This window comes from Lepidochelys kempii, chromosome 5 (genome assembly GCF_965140285.1).
Source record: "Lepidochelys kempii isolate rLepKem1 chromosome 5, rLepKem1.hap1, whole genome shotgun sequence".
NCBI lineage: Eukaryota > Metazoa > Chordata > Testudines > Cheloniidae > Lepidochelys > Lepidochelys kempii.
This window is the reverse complement of record NC_136384.1, coordinates 27524551-27542321: the sequence shown is the minus strand read 5'-3', so window position 1 is coordinate 27542321 and position 17771 is coordinate 27524551. Positions and strand designations below refer to the sequence as shown.

The following is a 17771-nucleotide window of genomic DNA, read 5'->3' as shown; positions in this document are numbered from 1 at the left end:
GGTTGGATTATATGCTTGTTAGGTCTTTCTCATCTAATTTTTATGGTTCTTCAGTATAATAAGGCCACATCCTGTATTGCAACCATGATGTTCATAGATGTGTTCAGTCTTCTGTTTTCAAAGTTTTCCAGCATTAAGGAGAAAACAAATGTGTCTGTGCCGCAGGGACGGGGTAGGTGTTGGGGGGTAAACTTTTCCCATCTTCCTCCCTAGGAGCAAAAATTGACACAGAAGCTAATTATTAAACATGAATACGGGTTAAACAAAGTTTGTTCCAGAGAAACTGCAAAACACTGAAAAGGTCGCTTTGTAAAACCCTCAATTCACACGTCCTAAAATAACATTGTGTCCACTGATACAGCCAAAAATGTAGATAGTTTTGACCGTTAGGAGGTTGACATACAGTTGCAAAGAAACACTGGTTAAGAAATGACAACTGTTTATTTACTTCTGCCAGCGAATTGAGACCATTTGAGTGCCAGCATGCATAGGGATGTTTTTTTTAAAAGGCGTGGATGGAGTGGAATGTTTTCTGCCTCTCCCAGCAGCTTAGTCTAAATTGACAGTCCTAACATAATCTGCATACAAACCTATTCCAGCATAAAACATCCACTGAAGGACAAGTATACATGGAATTGAATTTTAGACATGCACACAGTACTTGAAATTATCTTTGAAAGTCCTTGTAAAAGAAATATGTACTAAGAAGGAGTATGAGCAAGGTGAGGGAGGTTGCTTGACAAGCAAAGAAAGGCCTGAGGGCAGTACTGAGGAAGACAAGTGGAGAAAATAAAAGATGTGGTTAGGCAAGAGACTTGGGAGAAGTTTATAGGCAGAGAGAGAGAAAGCTATACTAGGCAGAGATACTGAGCAAGAGATGTTAACATGAGCAAGTGAGGAGCTTGAATCTTGATGAAAAAGATTTAAGTAAGTGGAGGTATATGAAGAAAATAAGTGAATTGTTACCTTGTGCGTATGGATTGGAGAACCACATTTTGTCATTGGCTTTCTTGTAACTCACCAGTTACATACTTCTCTCAGGTTAAAAAAAAAAAAAAAAAGGCAACCCCCCACCCCCACCCCAAACATTAGTGCTTTTGGTGGTAAGAATTTAAGAATTTGGTGGCCTAGTATTTAAATGATTCAATGTGGGCTGCGCTTGCTTATCAGGATAGAGTTGGGATTTCTGTGAGCATGTTCTGCAAAAGTGCTTGTCTGGTTCAATTCAAGAAATATTCATGGTATCTATGTAAGAATTTGCTGTTTTATTAGAAAGATTCCTTCCTACAACAATTTTAGGATACTCTAAATAGATATAGTGGAAGTTGTCAATGACTTGATATGTCAGGTCTCTCTCTTGTGGTGGTTCTTTTTCTGTGCAAAAGACTTCTGTGTAGTGCAATTTAAATTTTTTTAACCAAAACTGCTTTTCAGTGGAAAATAGGATTTTCAGCAAAACTAAATTTTCCATGGAATGTGTATATTTTCCACAGAAAACTTCAACTTTTTAAAATAAAAAGCTGGCTCTTCAAAAAAAAATATTTTTTTTTCATTTGTGTTGAAATTTTTTTCATGGGGTTAGAAAAAGTCACATTTTCTGACCAGCTCTACTTTTGTGATTTCCCATTTGGAATGTCCACTTACAGGTCCGGGTTTCTTTTTAGAGTGATTTTATGTTCTTTATTAACTTTTTGTCAGGGTCTTTTAAAGTAACTGCTGCATCTGTACAAGTAATATGTCTGGCATTTCAGTCTTGTTCAAACATACATCTATAGAAAACTTGTATTATTTGCTGCATAGCAGGGGGTGTCAGTGATTTTAAAGAGACTGTTCGTTTTGTTTTTGGTTTCAGAACTGGCAAATTTGTGTGGAAGATGAAGTTTATTCCTGCTTAAGGTTGTCATCCTAAATAGTAAATGGTAAAAGAATGTGGGATAATCCAAGTCTCCGATGTCTCCTAGCAATAGCTTTCTTACATTTGCTGAGCTTAATATATAGTCAGGAGACAGGTAAGTGTAGTTTGATACTGTTTGCTAGATTGCTTGCTCTTAGGATATGTGCCTACTCTATAAATGTGCTGCATTTATTATGTACTCAGGGTCAAATAATGTTGCCTCTCTAGGAATGAAAGATCTTAAGAGTAGAAATGCTGGATCTAATGCTCCAATTTCCTGCATCTTGTGTAGCCTCTAACACCAGTGCAAAGCTGGGTGCTTCTGCCTCACAATGGCGGCAATTTACATTCACTGGTGTAAATGACTCCACAGTGTGCAGGGCAACAGACACTCAGGCCCACTGCAGTTCTGCTGTGCATAGAGCCTGCACACGGAGGTTCCACAGCTCCACGCACCGTAGAGCAATGCTGTCTAGGCTGGACTGTAGAGGAGAGTATTGTAAGTTGACCAGTGGAGTTTGGGGGTTTGGACACAGGATATATGCAAGATGCAACTTCACTGGCCCAAACCCTGCACATAATGGAGGGATCCATTGTAGAAGGCCGATGAAGTGAGCTGTAGCTCACGAAAGCTCACGCTCAAATAAATTGGTTAGTCTCTAAGGTGCCACAAGTACTCCTTTTCTTTTAGCTACACCCAGAGGCTGTAACAGAATCCCTGGCCCAGCTGTTTAAGTATTCTACATTCAGCTTTAATGTAGTAAAGGGGATTCTGTTGTGCCTTGTTCCTCTCAAGTTGTGTAGGTATGTTTGAAGTATTCGAATTACTGAAAACTCAAGAAGCTAAACAAGTTCAGTTCACCAGAATTACAGCATCTGAATTGTCCAGATCAAAGCTGGATAGGTTGCACTGCACATATCACACCCAGTGGTAGAAAGCTGTTTAATTTGCAGTGAGGCACAGTAGTAGCTTGGATTTTTTTATTTTATTTTATTTTTTTAAGCAATAGTGATGTGGCCAGCTATGAACTAGAGCTTTTACTTTTTTCCTGACAACTTCCTTTGAGCACTCAACAAAATCAATAACTACAAACAATTAAAAGAAAGTTGGGATTTTAAAACTTTATTTCAAAGCAAGTGTATCGGATATACACAACTTTTGTAGGGTTTCCCAAGCAGAATTCACTTGTCAAATCAAAATGCTGAGGGTGAACCACTTAGGACCTGATCCTGCAAGATGCTGAGCAATCTCCGCTCTCATTGACACCCCTCAGGCGTGGAGGGGAATTGACATTACTCAGCACCTCTCAGGATTGGGTCCTTTTGTGGTTCAATAGGAGTTTAATTGACCCAGGCATTAAACTAAACAAAAATGGCACAAACTCCTCACCTCTGTGTGTGAAAAGGAGTGGAAGGGGAGAATTGACTAACAGGTTTATGTGTCTGAGTGCAGGAATCTTCTGTGTACTTCCTTCATGGAGTCCATGGTGCGGACCCAACCAGAGGGAGTCTGCTCGTAACATGGAGCCAGATTCTGCTACTCTTATTGCTTTAGTGTAATACCATTGACTCTAATATACAGAACCAGTCAAGGGCCAAGATTTTCAAAACACAAAGTCACCTCAGTTTTTGGGCGCCCAACTTGAGACAGCCTTAGAGGAGCCTCATTTTTCAGAAACTGTTGAAAACCCACCCTCCAAAGATGAGTACTTTTTAAGGTGTTTCAGGTTGTGTACCCAAAATTATTGGTCATGTTTGAAAATCTTGGCCTGCAACTATGTAATGGAAGTTTAAAAGTATTGTAAATGAGCGTGAGGTAATCTGTAAAATGTGTATATCTGATGGAGCATCAGTCTGAGAGCATTAAATTGTTACATTGTAACTATGTAGATGTTGCAATTTCAGGTTTTCCAGAAGCACCCTGGAGTTTGAAATGTATTACACATGACTTAAACAGAATGATCTGTTCCTGGGATGCCACCTCCAGTGCAAACCTTGGACTGACTTACAAGATCTGTTATACAAACAGGTAATTGTTTCTTCTTATCAAATTATGTATGTATTATTGTTCTTCAATCCATATTCATAAAATTTGTATCATCCTGTGTTTCTCAGAGCATGTCTGTCCACCAGTCAGTTACATCTAGAATGGTGTCTTCTGCTCTGAATGTTTTCAGTTCTAAATTGGGCAATTGTAAGCTTCCCAGCAAAGGACCTCTGTATGCCAAAGATTCTCTTGCCAGAACACCTTGCTACCCCCTCACATTGGGTAGGGAGTGCTCACACTCCTACTTCTGAATTCTCAGTGTCCATATGGCCCTTGTTTTCAGTTCTCAAAAGGTTATCTTCATAGTTTGGTTTAGTCCAAAAGGAAATGCCTGAAATATGTTCTGTGCTGAAATACCAGGGACCTTAAGCATTAAGATTCAGACATGAAAATGCCTTTAGGAAACTTAGATTACATCTAAGTAAAATCCCTTAATGGCTGTATTTTTTTTTTACCAATTTAAATATTAAATCCCTTTTGAAGATAAATGCTTTTGGAGTAGAAAACAAAATTGAAATAGCCTATTTGAAATGGAGTATAGTTTAGATTTTTAAGGTACGCTAAAAAAGTGTAATATTTTCAGACACATCTCTAGAACTTTTGTGCATTCCATGTGTAACTCACCAGAATGAAAATCTGCCAATTTTCTGTCATGCACTAGGCATGAGGTTTGAAGTCTTTTCTGGATCCTGACTTCTTCCTCGGTGCTGATATTTGTGCTATGCCTCTCTTCCTGTGAATAGTGAAGACAGCTCAGACTTGTTCATGCAGCTCCAGGGCTTGGCTGCACTCCTTTCCCCACCTCACACACCAGGTTCTCTGCCTCCAGTGGTGCAGAGAGAGTGGCACTTTAGTGTGCCTGAATTTTCAGTTGCCATCCCAGTTTGCAAAGAGTGTGTGTGTGTGTGTGTGTGTCAGTAGTGAACTGAATGAATCCCCTCACCACCATCTTGTTTGAAGGAGCAACTGCATCCTGAACAAGATCACCCAGTGAGCTGCTGCCTCTGTTTATTCCCTTTCCCTTAGCATGGTGGAGTAGGCAGGTGGCACAGAAAGCAATAAGGTGAGGAGACATTCTTGGGATCCACAGAAAGGGAGCTCAGCCACAGCTAATCCCGTCCTCCAGACCTTCACCTGATGCTCTCCACATACTCTGTGGCCAAGATCCCTTTGGAAATGTCTCTGCACTGGGGGAGGGTTAGTCCTCTTCAGCACTTGAGACTCAACAGGGTGTATTAGCCTTATCAGTCAGGGACTGCGGGGTTAAGTCCAAAAACCTCCCCAGTCCTCTTATTTAAACCACTTCAAAAGGGGAAAGCTCCAGGGTCCCATTTAAGTGAGTAATAGTTAATTAGCAGGAAGTTGGGCATTGTTCTGACTTTTTCCTTTCCCCCCCAGCCCTGAGAGGAAGATCTGGGCACTTTCCAATCTCTTTCTCCTCTCCAGTTACATATGAAATGTTAAGGAGAGTGAGGACTCAAGCCGCATCCTATCTATCCATCAAATCTATCATTAATTATGTGTTAGGCTGAGATTTTATCACAGTTATTTTTTAGTAAAAGTCAGGGACAAAACACAAAAATTCACGGAGCCCATGACCTCTCCGTGACTTTACTAAAAATAACCAGGGGGCAGGGCTAGGCCGGGGGGGGGGGGGAATGGAGTCCCATAGGGTGGGAGTGGGCGGCTGACAGGCTGAGCCCCCTGCCATGGTGGGGGACACAGCCTCAGCGTCAGCAGCCGCAGCGGGAGATGCAGCCATGGGGGACACACAGCCTGTGCTCCACAGCTGGCTGCACCTGCGGCACAGGGGTACACTGGTCACAGCTGCAGTGCCCCCGCCCCCACAAAGCCCTGGCTGCAGCCAGGGTGGGGGCATATCGCCCTGGGAAGCCACGAGTGAGGCACATGGCTCCAGCTGCAGCCGCCAGGCAGGGGCGCGCAGCCTCAATTGCAGCCCCTGGCGAAAGCCACGGGGTTGGGGTGCACTGCCTCAGCTGCAGCCCCTGCCAAGCCCAGGATGCTGCAGGGTTGGGGTGTGTGGCCCTGGCTGCAGCCCCCACCAAGCCCGGGACGCCGCAGGGATGGGGCGCACGGCCCTGGCTGCGGGGCCCGCCAAGCCCAGGACGCCGCGGGGATGGGGTGCATGGCCCTGGCTGCAGCTCCCAGTGGAAGCTGCAAGGTTGGGGCTGCAGGGTCCTGGTTCCAGCCAGCTCCAGTTGCAGGGCAGAGGCGCACAGTCCCACCTCCAACTCCTGAAGCCTTGGAAGTCATGGAAGTCTGGTAAAGTCACAGAATCCGTGACTGCTGTGACCTCTGTAGCCTTAATTATGTGCATTGCTGAGGAGTCACAGACCAGAACCTCATTGTGCCAAGCATTCTACATATACCGCCCCCCACCCCAAAAAAGGCCGTCCCCTGCGCCAAACCGCTTATGTTCTTATTAACCCCCTTATTCCCCTGTAGGCTAAAGCCCAAAAGGAAGCACCAGCTCTGTCCCCTGATGGGAATGAACATCCTTTCTGCACCCACATCCTCACCACAAAAAGTTATGAGAAAAGCAAAAAAGGCCAGAACGCAAAGCTATTTTGTGGCGTTTGATAAAAATACTGTCTGGAGTGAGTAAAGGGTTGGAGTAGTGTTCTGAATAAAATATCACAATTTTTAACTTTCTTTCTTTTGCCAAAGCTTATCCAAGTCTTACTACTTCTGAAATTTGACTCTGATCTCTCACAGTTTTGTTCTGAGAATAAATTGGACCTTTAAAGGTTTGCAATGTTAAATTTAGTAGGGAGCTCTCTAACTTCCTAATACATGGAGAACTTTTCTAATTCTTCTTTATTATTGTTTCAGTGAGCCATTCTCTCCAGTGTGTATTGAAACTGGGGAGAAAAGGGCAGATATTCCAGTGGCAATGGGCTCCACTAACATACAGATAACCACACTAAATGCTTCTGGAACTCCTTTAGCTACTGAAACGTTTGTATTGCCTGAGGAAAATGTTTGTAAGTATCAAGTTTATGTATAATGGCTTTATATGAACACTTAACTATAACATTCTGGAAATGGATACGATGATTTAATAGTTGTCTTTGGCAACATTTCCCTGTATAAAGAGCTTCTCTTGTTGAGATGCAGAACACCCCCGTGCTCCACCATGCACAGGCACTTCTGCTAAATGCATATTTTGGTAGCCAAGTATGGTATTTGATGCCATGATAGAAAACAACTTATTCCCTCAGGCTAATTTGTTTGGGGATGAGGTAGGCGAATTACATTAAAAAAAAAAAAAACCATCAGTGGTAATTCTCACCTCCAAGATATTTCCTTGAACCATCACTGCTTGAGCACCATTTATGCCCATTTTTTCACAACATTTTAGGGGAAATGATATCTTCCTTTGTCTCTCTCACAGCTGCTAGGACCAAAAAAGCAAAATAAAACAATCTGTAATAGGGTGGCCTGCCCTGTAAGGCCTTGTTTAATTAGCTCGGCCTTGCTGCACCTGTGCTGGGTGTAGAACTTAATAAGGGAGGAAGCACAACAATTAGGGTTGGCTGGGGAGAGAATAGCTGAGTTGATGTGTAGCTGGAGAGCAGAGCCCCAGGACTGAAGCTAACTTCCTGACGTGGGACCCTGGAATGACATGCTGTTTCTCTTGCACAGCGCTGGCTTCAGGGCTGCCTCCCTCCTTAATGGGTTTCATAGCAGTGTACAGAACGTAGATATAATCTTGTCATCTCCCCTAGAAATGTACCCATGTTGGAACTGTCACTCTGGAATGAGTATTATAAACAACCATTTTTAGAAGGGGAAATGGGAAAAAACCTTCTAGTTCAGCGGTTCTCAGACTGTGGGTCGGGACCCCAAAGTAGGCTGCGACCCGATGTTAATGGGGTTGCCTGGGCTGACTTAGACTGCTGGGGCCTGGGGCTGAAGCCCGAGGGCTTTAGTCCTGGGCATTGGGACTCAGATTACAGGCCTCTGACTGGAACTGAAGGCTTTGTCTCTCTCCCCATCCCCCGCCCCCACCTGGGGCTTGGGCTGGCTCAGGCTTTGGTTCCCCCTCATGGGGGCATGTAATTGTCGAAAGGGGGTCACGATGCATTGAAGTTTGAGAACCTCTGCTCTAGTTAAAGCAGAGGGGAAGAAGGAACTAAAATATATTTTTCCCAACTTGGAATTGTGTAGAATAGGTACACTTCACAAAAAGCACCATGAGACCTTAGTGACAAAAGGGCCTCTATTTTATCTCAAGTGAAGAACAGCCCCTCCAAGAGCACACTACTTCCTAACAAACACGGAAGGATCGTTACTTTGCATTCACAACAATTTATGATTTAGACAAGTGCCGATCCTGAGACTTAGTCTCATTTGTATAGATACAAAAGGTAAAGGGGCTAGGATGAAGAAAAGATTTTTCTCAGCCAATCATTGACAGAAAACTGTGGGAAAGACGTGTTAGAGCAGCTTGGAGGAGATCGCACTTGGCACCCCTAATGTAGCAGGAGAAATGCTGCCTGCGGAGTCACCAACAAAACTTCAGAGGATGTTTCTGTGCTTTCTTGGGAAGCTTCCTACATGAGGAATGGCAAATCCCAACCCAGTTTAATTAATGAGAACAAACCTCACATTGGTATGGCAGCAGGCCAGTTCAGAGTTGCAGCTATTAAACACCTGTAAGCGCTGTTGCTGGTAATTATTTTGAATGTATGCTTTTTCCCTTGTTTCTTTTCAAGCACTTATTCCACTCACCCCCCAAATTCTTAATCTGAATGCCGACTTTTCAACTTACACATTATATATGAAGTGGAACGATAGTGGCTCAGTCTTCCAACATGAATTAGATGCCAGCTGGCAGATTCAGATTCTGCGTAAGGAAACAATGGAGACAGTGACACTAGTAAGTCCTCTTTTTCGCTTTTTTTATGAAAATGCATTTCCCCTCTTTACCCCCACTTCCCCCCATACATTTTGGAGGGGTCACACAAGCAGGAGAGTTCAGAAAAACATGGACACAGACCTTACGGACTCATGCTATACATAGGTGTTGTTCATTTATTTTTATTAGTGTTTGAGAACCTCCTAGCACTAAAACAACTGAAAGTGATAGGGAGAAAGGCATGCCATGGCTATTGCACTTACTCCACACGGCACTGGCAGCTTCAGCAGTTTTTGTTCAGTTGTGCAGTGCCAGTGCCATTTAGAACCAAGTGAATTTTACTGTTTCCCTTCCCTGTTATTTTAAGAGTTGTGCAGGTATCTTATGCCCATTAATGGCCCCACCTGCCCCCACCCCTGCTTGTTTGGTTCTGCAGCGCTGCAAAGCCAACCACCTCCTGGAGCCAAGGCTGCATGGACAAGCCCTCCCTCACTCTAGGCCCAGGGATGGTGTGCCAGTTAAATCCAAGGTGCATAACTTTGAATGTGTCAGTCTGCCAGGTCCGTACCAGTGAGATAGCATGGTGAAAAGTGCTGTTTAAGTAACTCAATAGGTTGTGGTTGCTCAGTGCTGGTGGGATGGGTAGCAAGTAGAATGAGTCCAACGTTTTTGTCACCGGAGATGACGACTGGGAGGGGAGATTTTTCTAGGTTAGTCACTCATTTTATCAGAATAGCCACTGAACCTGAACTCCAGATTTTGGGTTCAACGCAGCAGGCTCAAAAGCAGGCAATTCAGATTCCATCCCAAACCACTTTTCCAGTCATACTGTTGATTTAAAGGATTAATCTTATCTTCCTAACAGCTTCTTTTGGATGACCTACATTACTCCACGACCCAGGGCATGGCTTGCCAGTTCTATTTTAAATGATAAATGTAAAATTTTCTATAAACAAGCCAAATCGAAATACTTTACATGACGTGCTGTAAAGTTTTCATCTCGTAAACGTTAATTCTGCTTAGTTCAATTTTACATTTTAAAAATATTTTATATAAAATGTGGTAGGATCATAACAATGACAATTGCAGTCTTTGAATTTTTAGAAAGTGCCCATAAGAAATTAGTTCATCATCATTATGGGAAAGAGTTACTTTAAAAAAGAAAAATATAATCTTCCAGTGGATGTTATTCTCCCAGTAGATCTTACTTTTTGTGGGTCTTTGCTGTGGAGGTACATTTTCCTTATGAAATTGGTCTTTCATTGTTTTCTGTTCCTGATTGGTGACTGCCTTAAGAGTGCTATTAAATAGTCAAGTTTTAATGCTCCTTTTGTAGTCTCCAAAAAGGAGATTCCAGATCTAGTGAAAGCCCCTGTACTTTCCTTTCAGAGTAATAAAAAGCTTTCTTCATCAGTGCTATTTCCTAGGTTCCTCAAAACTGTATTAAGTATATTGTATTGTATTCTGTGAAAGATTTCTGTTTTTCAAATGGCTGATTACTTTCATTGGCAATTAATGCAGTACTCTGTAAATATAGTGCGTATTATAAAGGTATTGTGTAATGTCATAAACTAAACAAACATTTGGAGGATGGTAGTTCTTCAGATTTTTGTCAACACGTGACTTTGTTCTGTAAGTTTAATAATTGAGAAAATATGTGCACTAGGGTATGTAGATGATCGTTGCAATTACAGATAAGAAAAGGCATATTACATCACCAGGTCCATCCCCTGTCAGGTACCTCCCTGGACTTCCTATCTAGATGCTGTAACTGTTAAAACATTGGTACAATATTTAGTTTGGGCTAATGCGTAAGGGCCTCCTGCAGCAAACTCTTGCTCACGTGAGTAGTCCTCCTACAGGGAGTCCCATTGCTGTTAACAGTGCTGAATGCATGAGTAGTAAGTATTTGCAGTATCTTGTCCTGTATTTTGATTTCTTAGATGTGATTAATAGGAGTGAAATGCTTGCCTGTATTCTCCTCTTGTGTGTCAGTGTAGATTGCAAGCATGGACTTACTCAGATCATGAATTGCTCTTTTAAAATAACCAAACCAATTTAATTCACATAGTGATCTGATTTTAAATTTCTTTTTATATTATTATTTTCAGATAATCCAGAAGTATAGTAGGTGCTTCACATCACAGATAAGATGACATGGAGTGAAATCCTGGCTGCTATTGAAGTCAATGGGAGTTTTGCCATTGCCTTCAGTTGGAACAGGATTTCACCCAGAGAGCTCACAACCTAATTCCAAATATTATGCAGTGAAGGGAGTGACAAAACTAAAGGGAGAGGGCTGGGGATGATAAGGGGATGACATCAGTATAATTTTTTTTATTTGGTCAGGGAAGACATGAAGTCTTTAAATCATGATTTGAGGACTTCAGTAACTCAGCCAGAGGTTATGCGTCTGTTACAGAAGTAGGTGGGTAAGGTTCTGTGGCTTGCGATGTACAAAAGGTCAGACTAGATTATCACAGTGGTCCCTTCTGGCCTTAAAGTCTGTGAGACAGTAAGGCAGGTATTTTATTCTAACAAATAAAGATTAACTTTCTTGTAGTTTTTCATACAAGGACTCTTCACTATCAGTGATTGCAAATGAGTCTTTGTTTCAGTATTAGAATACAAGTGAGCTGGGGGTACTGTGCGGGTGGAGGAATTACAGCTAATTCAAGGCTTTAAGAAAGGTAATTTAAGTTCTGATATAGTGATCACAGATTTACATTTCATCTGTCAATGAAGTTGTATAAAGTTAGAAAAACTTAAGTCAGTTTGTTGAAGTAGAAAGACCACAGCAAACTTAATGAAATATTGCAAATTTTAAACAGTGCCAATTCCCTCTAAAAGAAAACACTGCTGAATAACAACACTTCCTGTATTAGTTTTGTGTCCACTTTGTGATATGTGCTAAAGGCTCTCTGAAGGCAGAGTATACACCCACAAAACAGAAACATTTCATTCTAGAATGAATATCTAAAAAACGTACAGGGCTAAAATGTTTGTGATGAAGCTTTTTATATCTGAATACTCTAGGAAACAGTTTTTTTAACATTTACAGAGCACCTTGCTCTGTGTGTGTGTGTGTGTGTGTGTGTGTTCACCCAACATTGAAATGTAGTCACTGCTTGGGTGGAACATAGCAGTTGTTAATTGTGCACAGCAAAACCACCGAACAATTTAGGTCAGGAAATAAAGGATATCTTACAGAGTTGGATGTAGATGGGGGGGTTGAATGAATTTCCTAAGCTAGAACTGGACCAGGAACAGTAAATTTAAGTTGTTCTCTAGTAGTAAACTGTCTGTTTTAAAATGCATTCATTTTCCAGCTTCAGACTAAATCCTATGCCATAATTAATGAACTTTTAAAATGTCCATATGTTGTTCAGAGATATTATTATATGTAAAATGTAATTATGTTTTCAGCACAATTGAGTAGTTTGTCAGTATTTAGAAGCCCAAATGAGAAGAATTTAGTTTAGTTCTGTAATTAGCTATTGACTTAGCACCATTCTATTAAGATCCAGGTTTAATATGTTTCCTGTGATGCCAGCATGTTTTCCAGTCTTGAGGTAGGGTAGGGCCTTGGTAAAGAGGCCAGGTTGGGATGACTGCTTTCTACTCATGCTTTAAAAAAAAACAAAAACAAAAACCACCAGTTGAAAACAGTTTCTAGTAGAGTTGGCTGATCAATGCAGACTGGCCAAAATTGTGGCCAGCATTGGAATACAACTTTACAATATAATAAACAGCACTGAAAGACTATCCCTGCTTACCAGTTAGTTCTCGCTACAAATCTTTGGTGATTAACTAATAGGAGTGGTTGAAAATTTTCTGTTAAAACTGCTTTTTAATGGAAAATTGGGGAGGAGTTGGGGCTAAATAAAGTGTTTCATAAAGTGTCTGCTTCCTATGAAAGACTTCAACTTTTCATTAAACAAACACTTGAAAACCAAAGTGGTTTTGGTTTTGGCTTTGGCTTTGGCCAAAACCTGAAAACTTTGTATGCAGAAATGCCATCACAGTGTCTCTTGACACTATTATCCTCTATGGGTTGGGTTCCCTAGCTGGATGACACCTTCCATGAGGCACTGTGGCTGCTTAGCACAAGGGGAGTCTGTGGTACATGGGATATTGGTCCAGGTAGGGAGCCCGGCACATAGAGGAGAATGGGGCATGAGGGACTATGCCAGCATTTCCTATTTGACATTTTTCAGTTGAAACTTTTGCCAAAAATTTGAAATTTCCTTGGAAAACTTCAGCATATATGGTTTTTTTTCATTATTATGGGGGGTTTTGGGGTCAAAATTTTCATGGGGGGAAACCCCATTTTCTAAGTAGTACTAACTTAGGTTGTAATGCCTGTAATGTCTATCTTTGAAAAAGCTTTATTTGTTTTTCTTTTTAGATGAATTATGATTCAAAATTGACTGGCAAAGACTCTATTCTTTCTTGGAATTGGACATCTGACATACCTTTGGAGTGTACTTCACACCATGTGAAAATTAGATGTTATATTAATGATCCATATTTTAGTGGTAGGACGGAATGGAGTGAATGGAGCCCAATTAAAACAGTTCCTGGTACGTTTACTTTCTTGCATGTTGCACAGAATTTAGCTACTTTTAAAATTGTGCTGAATTAAAAATAAACGTTAAATGAATAATATTCCCTTTTAATTCTGAAAGTTGATAGACAATTGTAGATCTTGTGGGACTGTTTCAGTTAAATATGTAAAGATGTGTAAAGTGCAGTAACAAATGTTTTGAGTGGGTGAAACATGTTAAAAATAGATTTCTGTACATTTTACAAGAGAGTTTTTATGCAAAACGGAATAGCCTGAGTGCTCCTACTTTGTATTAGCACTGACCAGCTGAATATATAAGAAAGTAATATTACTTTATTGAGCTATAAAAATCATTTGATCATGTATTATTTTTCTTCCTCCTAGGAAAAGATACTAAGCTCAGTAGTGCTGTGGTATTTCCTCAAGACAAAGTGGTACTAGTGGGCTCAAATGTCACATTTTGCTGTTTATACAACGAAGGGGAAAGTATAAAATACATGAAATACGGATCAAAAAGTTATTCACTCCTTCACCTCAGCAAGTGGAGCAGTGCAATCAAAGTGCAGAATGTCAGTGCTTCAATTTCTAGTGGGACAAATGTATGGTGCTCGCTGCTGCCAGATAATGCAGCAGGAACAGTATTATTTGTAGGATGTAAGTATACCATACTGTTACTGAAATGAGGTTCACTATGGTTTATTCACCTTGATAAAATCAAAATATAAGTAGGAAACTAAAAGGTTTTATGACTCTAGCCCTCTTGCTTTTAAAACAGTGGTTTAGTTTGGCCTACCTGGTTTCCAAGGATAGTTTACATTTGGGGGGTGGGGTGGGGGGATGTTTGGTTTTTATTGTAATGACCCAGTTAACTCCCCCAATGCTCAGATGCCATAGTGATAAAGATGTAGTGTAAACATAATAGAAATAGATAATCTCCAGTATAACCTGGCAGCTCAAAGCCATCATGTCCCTGCTATTCATGATCATGGGGGAGAGCAACAGGAGATGCCCCAGATCCATCAAAGTTGTGATGAGCGTATGTGGGATGGGGGAGAGACAAGGAGGAGAGGTAAAGAGCTGCTGAGAGCATCCTTACCCACCTGAGAGTGGAGTATAGAAAGCCCCCCAGGGTCCAGGGTGGGGGATAAGTGTCTCCATCCTCAACTTCCCACTAGCCAAGTTTGTAAACCAAAATATCAATTTTATATCCATTTTGATTATCTCTGATCACTGAAGAGGGGCAGGCATGTTATAGAAGAGGACCCTCTCCTGATTTTTGGTCTGTCAAGAAGTGGTGACTGTTCATGCACACATAAGTCATTACCACGCTTATTTTATTGGCTTCTGCCCATCATATATGTACAGTACCCTGCCTAAGTGTGAAATGTTAGCAGCGAAAACTCTGACACCTAGCAGAATGTTTTTGTGACTGTCAGAAGCTCTTTCTTCTGCCTGTTGCATTTCCAGAGTCACCGTTTGTATGGCCAAGAACACTTTGCTTGAAGATGAGCCATTGTTTAACCAGGTTTCAGAGTAACAGCCGTGTTAGTCTGTATTCGCAAAAAGAAAAGGAGTACTTGTGGCACCTTAGAGACTAACCAATTTATTAGAGCATAAGCTTTCGTGAGCTACAGCTCACTTCATCAGATGCATATCGTGGAAACTGCAGCAGACTTTATATATACACAGAGAATATGAACCAATACCTCCTCCCACCCCACTGTCCTGCTGGTAATAGCTTATCTAAAGTGATCATCAGGTGGGCCATTTCCAGCACAAATCCAGGTTTTCTCACCCTCCACCCCCCCACACAAATTCACTCTCCTGCTGGTGATAGCCCATCCAAAGTGACAACTCTTTACACAATGTGCATGACAATCAAGTTGGGCTATTTCCTGCCCAAATCCAGGTTTTCTCACATCCCCCCCACCCCCATACACACACAAACTCACTCTCCTGCTGGTAATAGCTCATCCAAACTGACCACTCTTCAAGTTAAAATCCAAGTTAAACCAGAACATCTGGGGGGGGGGGGTAGGAAAAAACAAGAGGAAACAGGCTACCTTGCATAATGACTTAGCCACTCCAAGTCTCTATTTAAGCCTAAATTAATAGTATCCAATTTGCAAATGAATTCCAATTCAGCAGTTTCTCGCTGGAGTCTGGATTTGAAGATTTTTTGTTTTAAGATAGCGACCTTCATGTCTGTGATTGCGTGACCAGAGAGATTGAAGTGTTCTCCGACTGGTTTCTGAATGTTATAATTCTTGACATCTGATTTGTGTCCATTTATTCTTTTACGTAGAGACTGTCCAGTTTGACCAATGTACATGGCAGAGGGGCATTGCTGGCACATGATGGCATATATCACATTGGTGGATGTGCAGGTGAACGAGCCTCTGATAGTGTGGCTGATGTTATTAGGCCCTGTGATGGTGTCCCCTGAATAGATATGTGGGCACAATTGGCAACGGGCTTTGTTGCAAGGATAAGTTCCTGGGTTAGTGGTTCTGTTGTGTGGTATGTGGTTGTTGGTGAGTATTTGCTTCAGGTTGCGGGGCTGTCTGTAGGCAAGGACTGGCCTGTCTCCCAAGACTTGTGAGAGTGTTGGGTCATCCTTTAGGATAGGTTGTAGATCCTTAATAATGCGTTGGGGGCTGAAGGTGACGGCTAGTGGCGTTCTGTTATTTTCTTTGTTAGGCCTGTCCTGTAGTAGGTAACTTCTGGGAACTCTTCTGGCTCTATCAATCTGTTTCTTTACTTCTGCAGGTGGGTATTGTAGTTGTAAGAAAGCTTGACAGAGATCTTGTAGGTGTTTGTCTCTGTCTGAGGGGTTGGAGCAAATGCGGTTGTATCGCAGAGCTTGGCTGTAGATGATGGATCGTGTGGTGTGGTCAGGGTGAAAGCTGGAGGCATGCAGGTAGGAATAGCGGTTTAACCAGTTTATATTACATCAAAGGCAGTGGGGAAATAAACACCACCTTAAACTTGGAGACTAGCAAGTAAGCAGAGAAGCAATCCGTTGTTCAAACAATATACACCTAAAACTGGCAAGGAGCTGCACTGTGTTGTTGAAGGTGTTAGTGGTGCCCTCTGCCACTGCAGGAAAAGCACAGAACTCCGAAATTGCCTGTTATGGGAAAGAGGAACTAAACATTTGCAGTATTTTGTTTTAAGGTGTCATTATGTTTGTAGAAGGTTTTTGAGGCTTATGACCCTACACAAGCAGCTAATGATTTGGTATCTAAAACAGATTAAAGTTTTTCCATTCAAAAGATATTTTCCATGAGAAACTAATAATTTTAGAACTTGATTCTTTACCATTACAAGACACCCAAAAGCTACTGCACCGGATAGGGAAGTTCAACATTCAACCTGCCACTTTGAACACCACAATGTGTATTTTTGGTAGTTTAACACTAAATGAGATTCAGCTGGAAATGCTGGTAACATAAGGTTTAACATCTTAGCTTTCTTGCCCCACTATTTGCCCTTTCAGACTCAAATAAAGAAATTCTAGGGCTTTGCAAAAGGAACAGGCGTAAGTGTAACTTGATGATCTCCTTAGATAAGGTATTACCAGCAGGACGGTGGGGTGGGAGGAGGTATTGTTTCATGATCTCTGTGTGTATATAATATCTGCTGCAGTTTCCATGGTATGCATCCGATGAAGTGAGCTGTAGCTCACGAAAGCTCATGCTCAAATAAATTGGTTAGTCTCTAAGGTGCCACAAGTACTCCTTTTCTTTTTGCGAATACAGACTGACACGGCTGTTACTCTGAAACCTGTTTTTAAAGGTGTGTGTTTAGTACTTCAGTCTGCACATTCTGTTACTGATTTTGAATCTTAAACAGGTCATTTAAAAAAAACAAAAACAAAAGAACCCTTTTTTCGGGGGGGACATCCCTCTAATATACCATCCAGTCGTATGGAATTTTTAAAATGGATAACTCTACATGTAAATATAAGTCAGGGATTCACACAATATTGGCTGTAGGTCAGTGACAGTGCAGCCCACAAAGGGTTTGCAGATGTGTCCATCCTTGAAGGTCTAGTGTGTTCAAGCCACTTCCTTCCTAGCGTTTTACAAACTCCTGTCTCTCTGCCGCCTACTCCATGAGGGGAGCGGAGACATCTTGTTTGGAGGCACCAGTCCAGCAAGACAATGGGATGCAGGGGAAAGGGACAAGATAAGAAGCCAGATAGAAAGGGGAAAGGGACAGTGCACCATCTCTATCTCGGGGTGTTTATATGTGCTTCAGAGATGTCAGTTTGAGTACCTGTGGCTCTGGTGAGCTAAATGCTCTTCCCCTAGCACATTAGACCTATATTCATTGTGTACGCTTACATCACTCACACTGTTGCCTCTCAGCTGTGCGC

General features: G+C 41.6%; 1 protein-coding gene across 5 annotated transcripts in view; it reads left to right on the top strand.

Annotated features, from left to right (window-relative positions):
- LIFR (LIF receptor subunit alpha) overlaps window positions 1–17771 on the top strand; it is an 86033-nt gene that overhangs the window by 42584 nt on the left and 25678 nt on the right. For 4 of the 5 annotated variants that reach the window (XM_073343807.2, XM_073343806.2, XM_073343808.2 and 1 more), the window contains 6 exons: window positions 1853–2009; window positions 3800–3923; window positions 6795–6946; window positions 8681–8844; window positions 13232–13406; window positions 13775–14044. In XM_073343807.2, coding sequence (XP_073199908.1) covers window positions 1928–2009; window positions 3800–3923; window positions 6795–6946; window positions 8681–8844; window positions 13232–13406; window positions 13775–14044 — 967 coding nt within the window. In that variant the 5' untranslated portion in view covers window positions 1853–1927. The remainder of the gene's footprint in view (window positions 1–1852; window positions 2010–3799; window positions 3924–6794; window positions 6947–8680; window positions 8845–13231; window positions 13407–13774; window positions 14045–17771) is intronic. The other variant, XM_073343810.2, reaches the window with a different exon arrangement.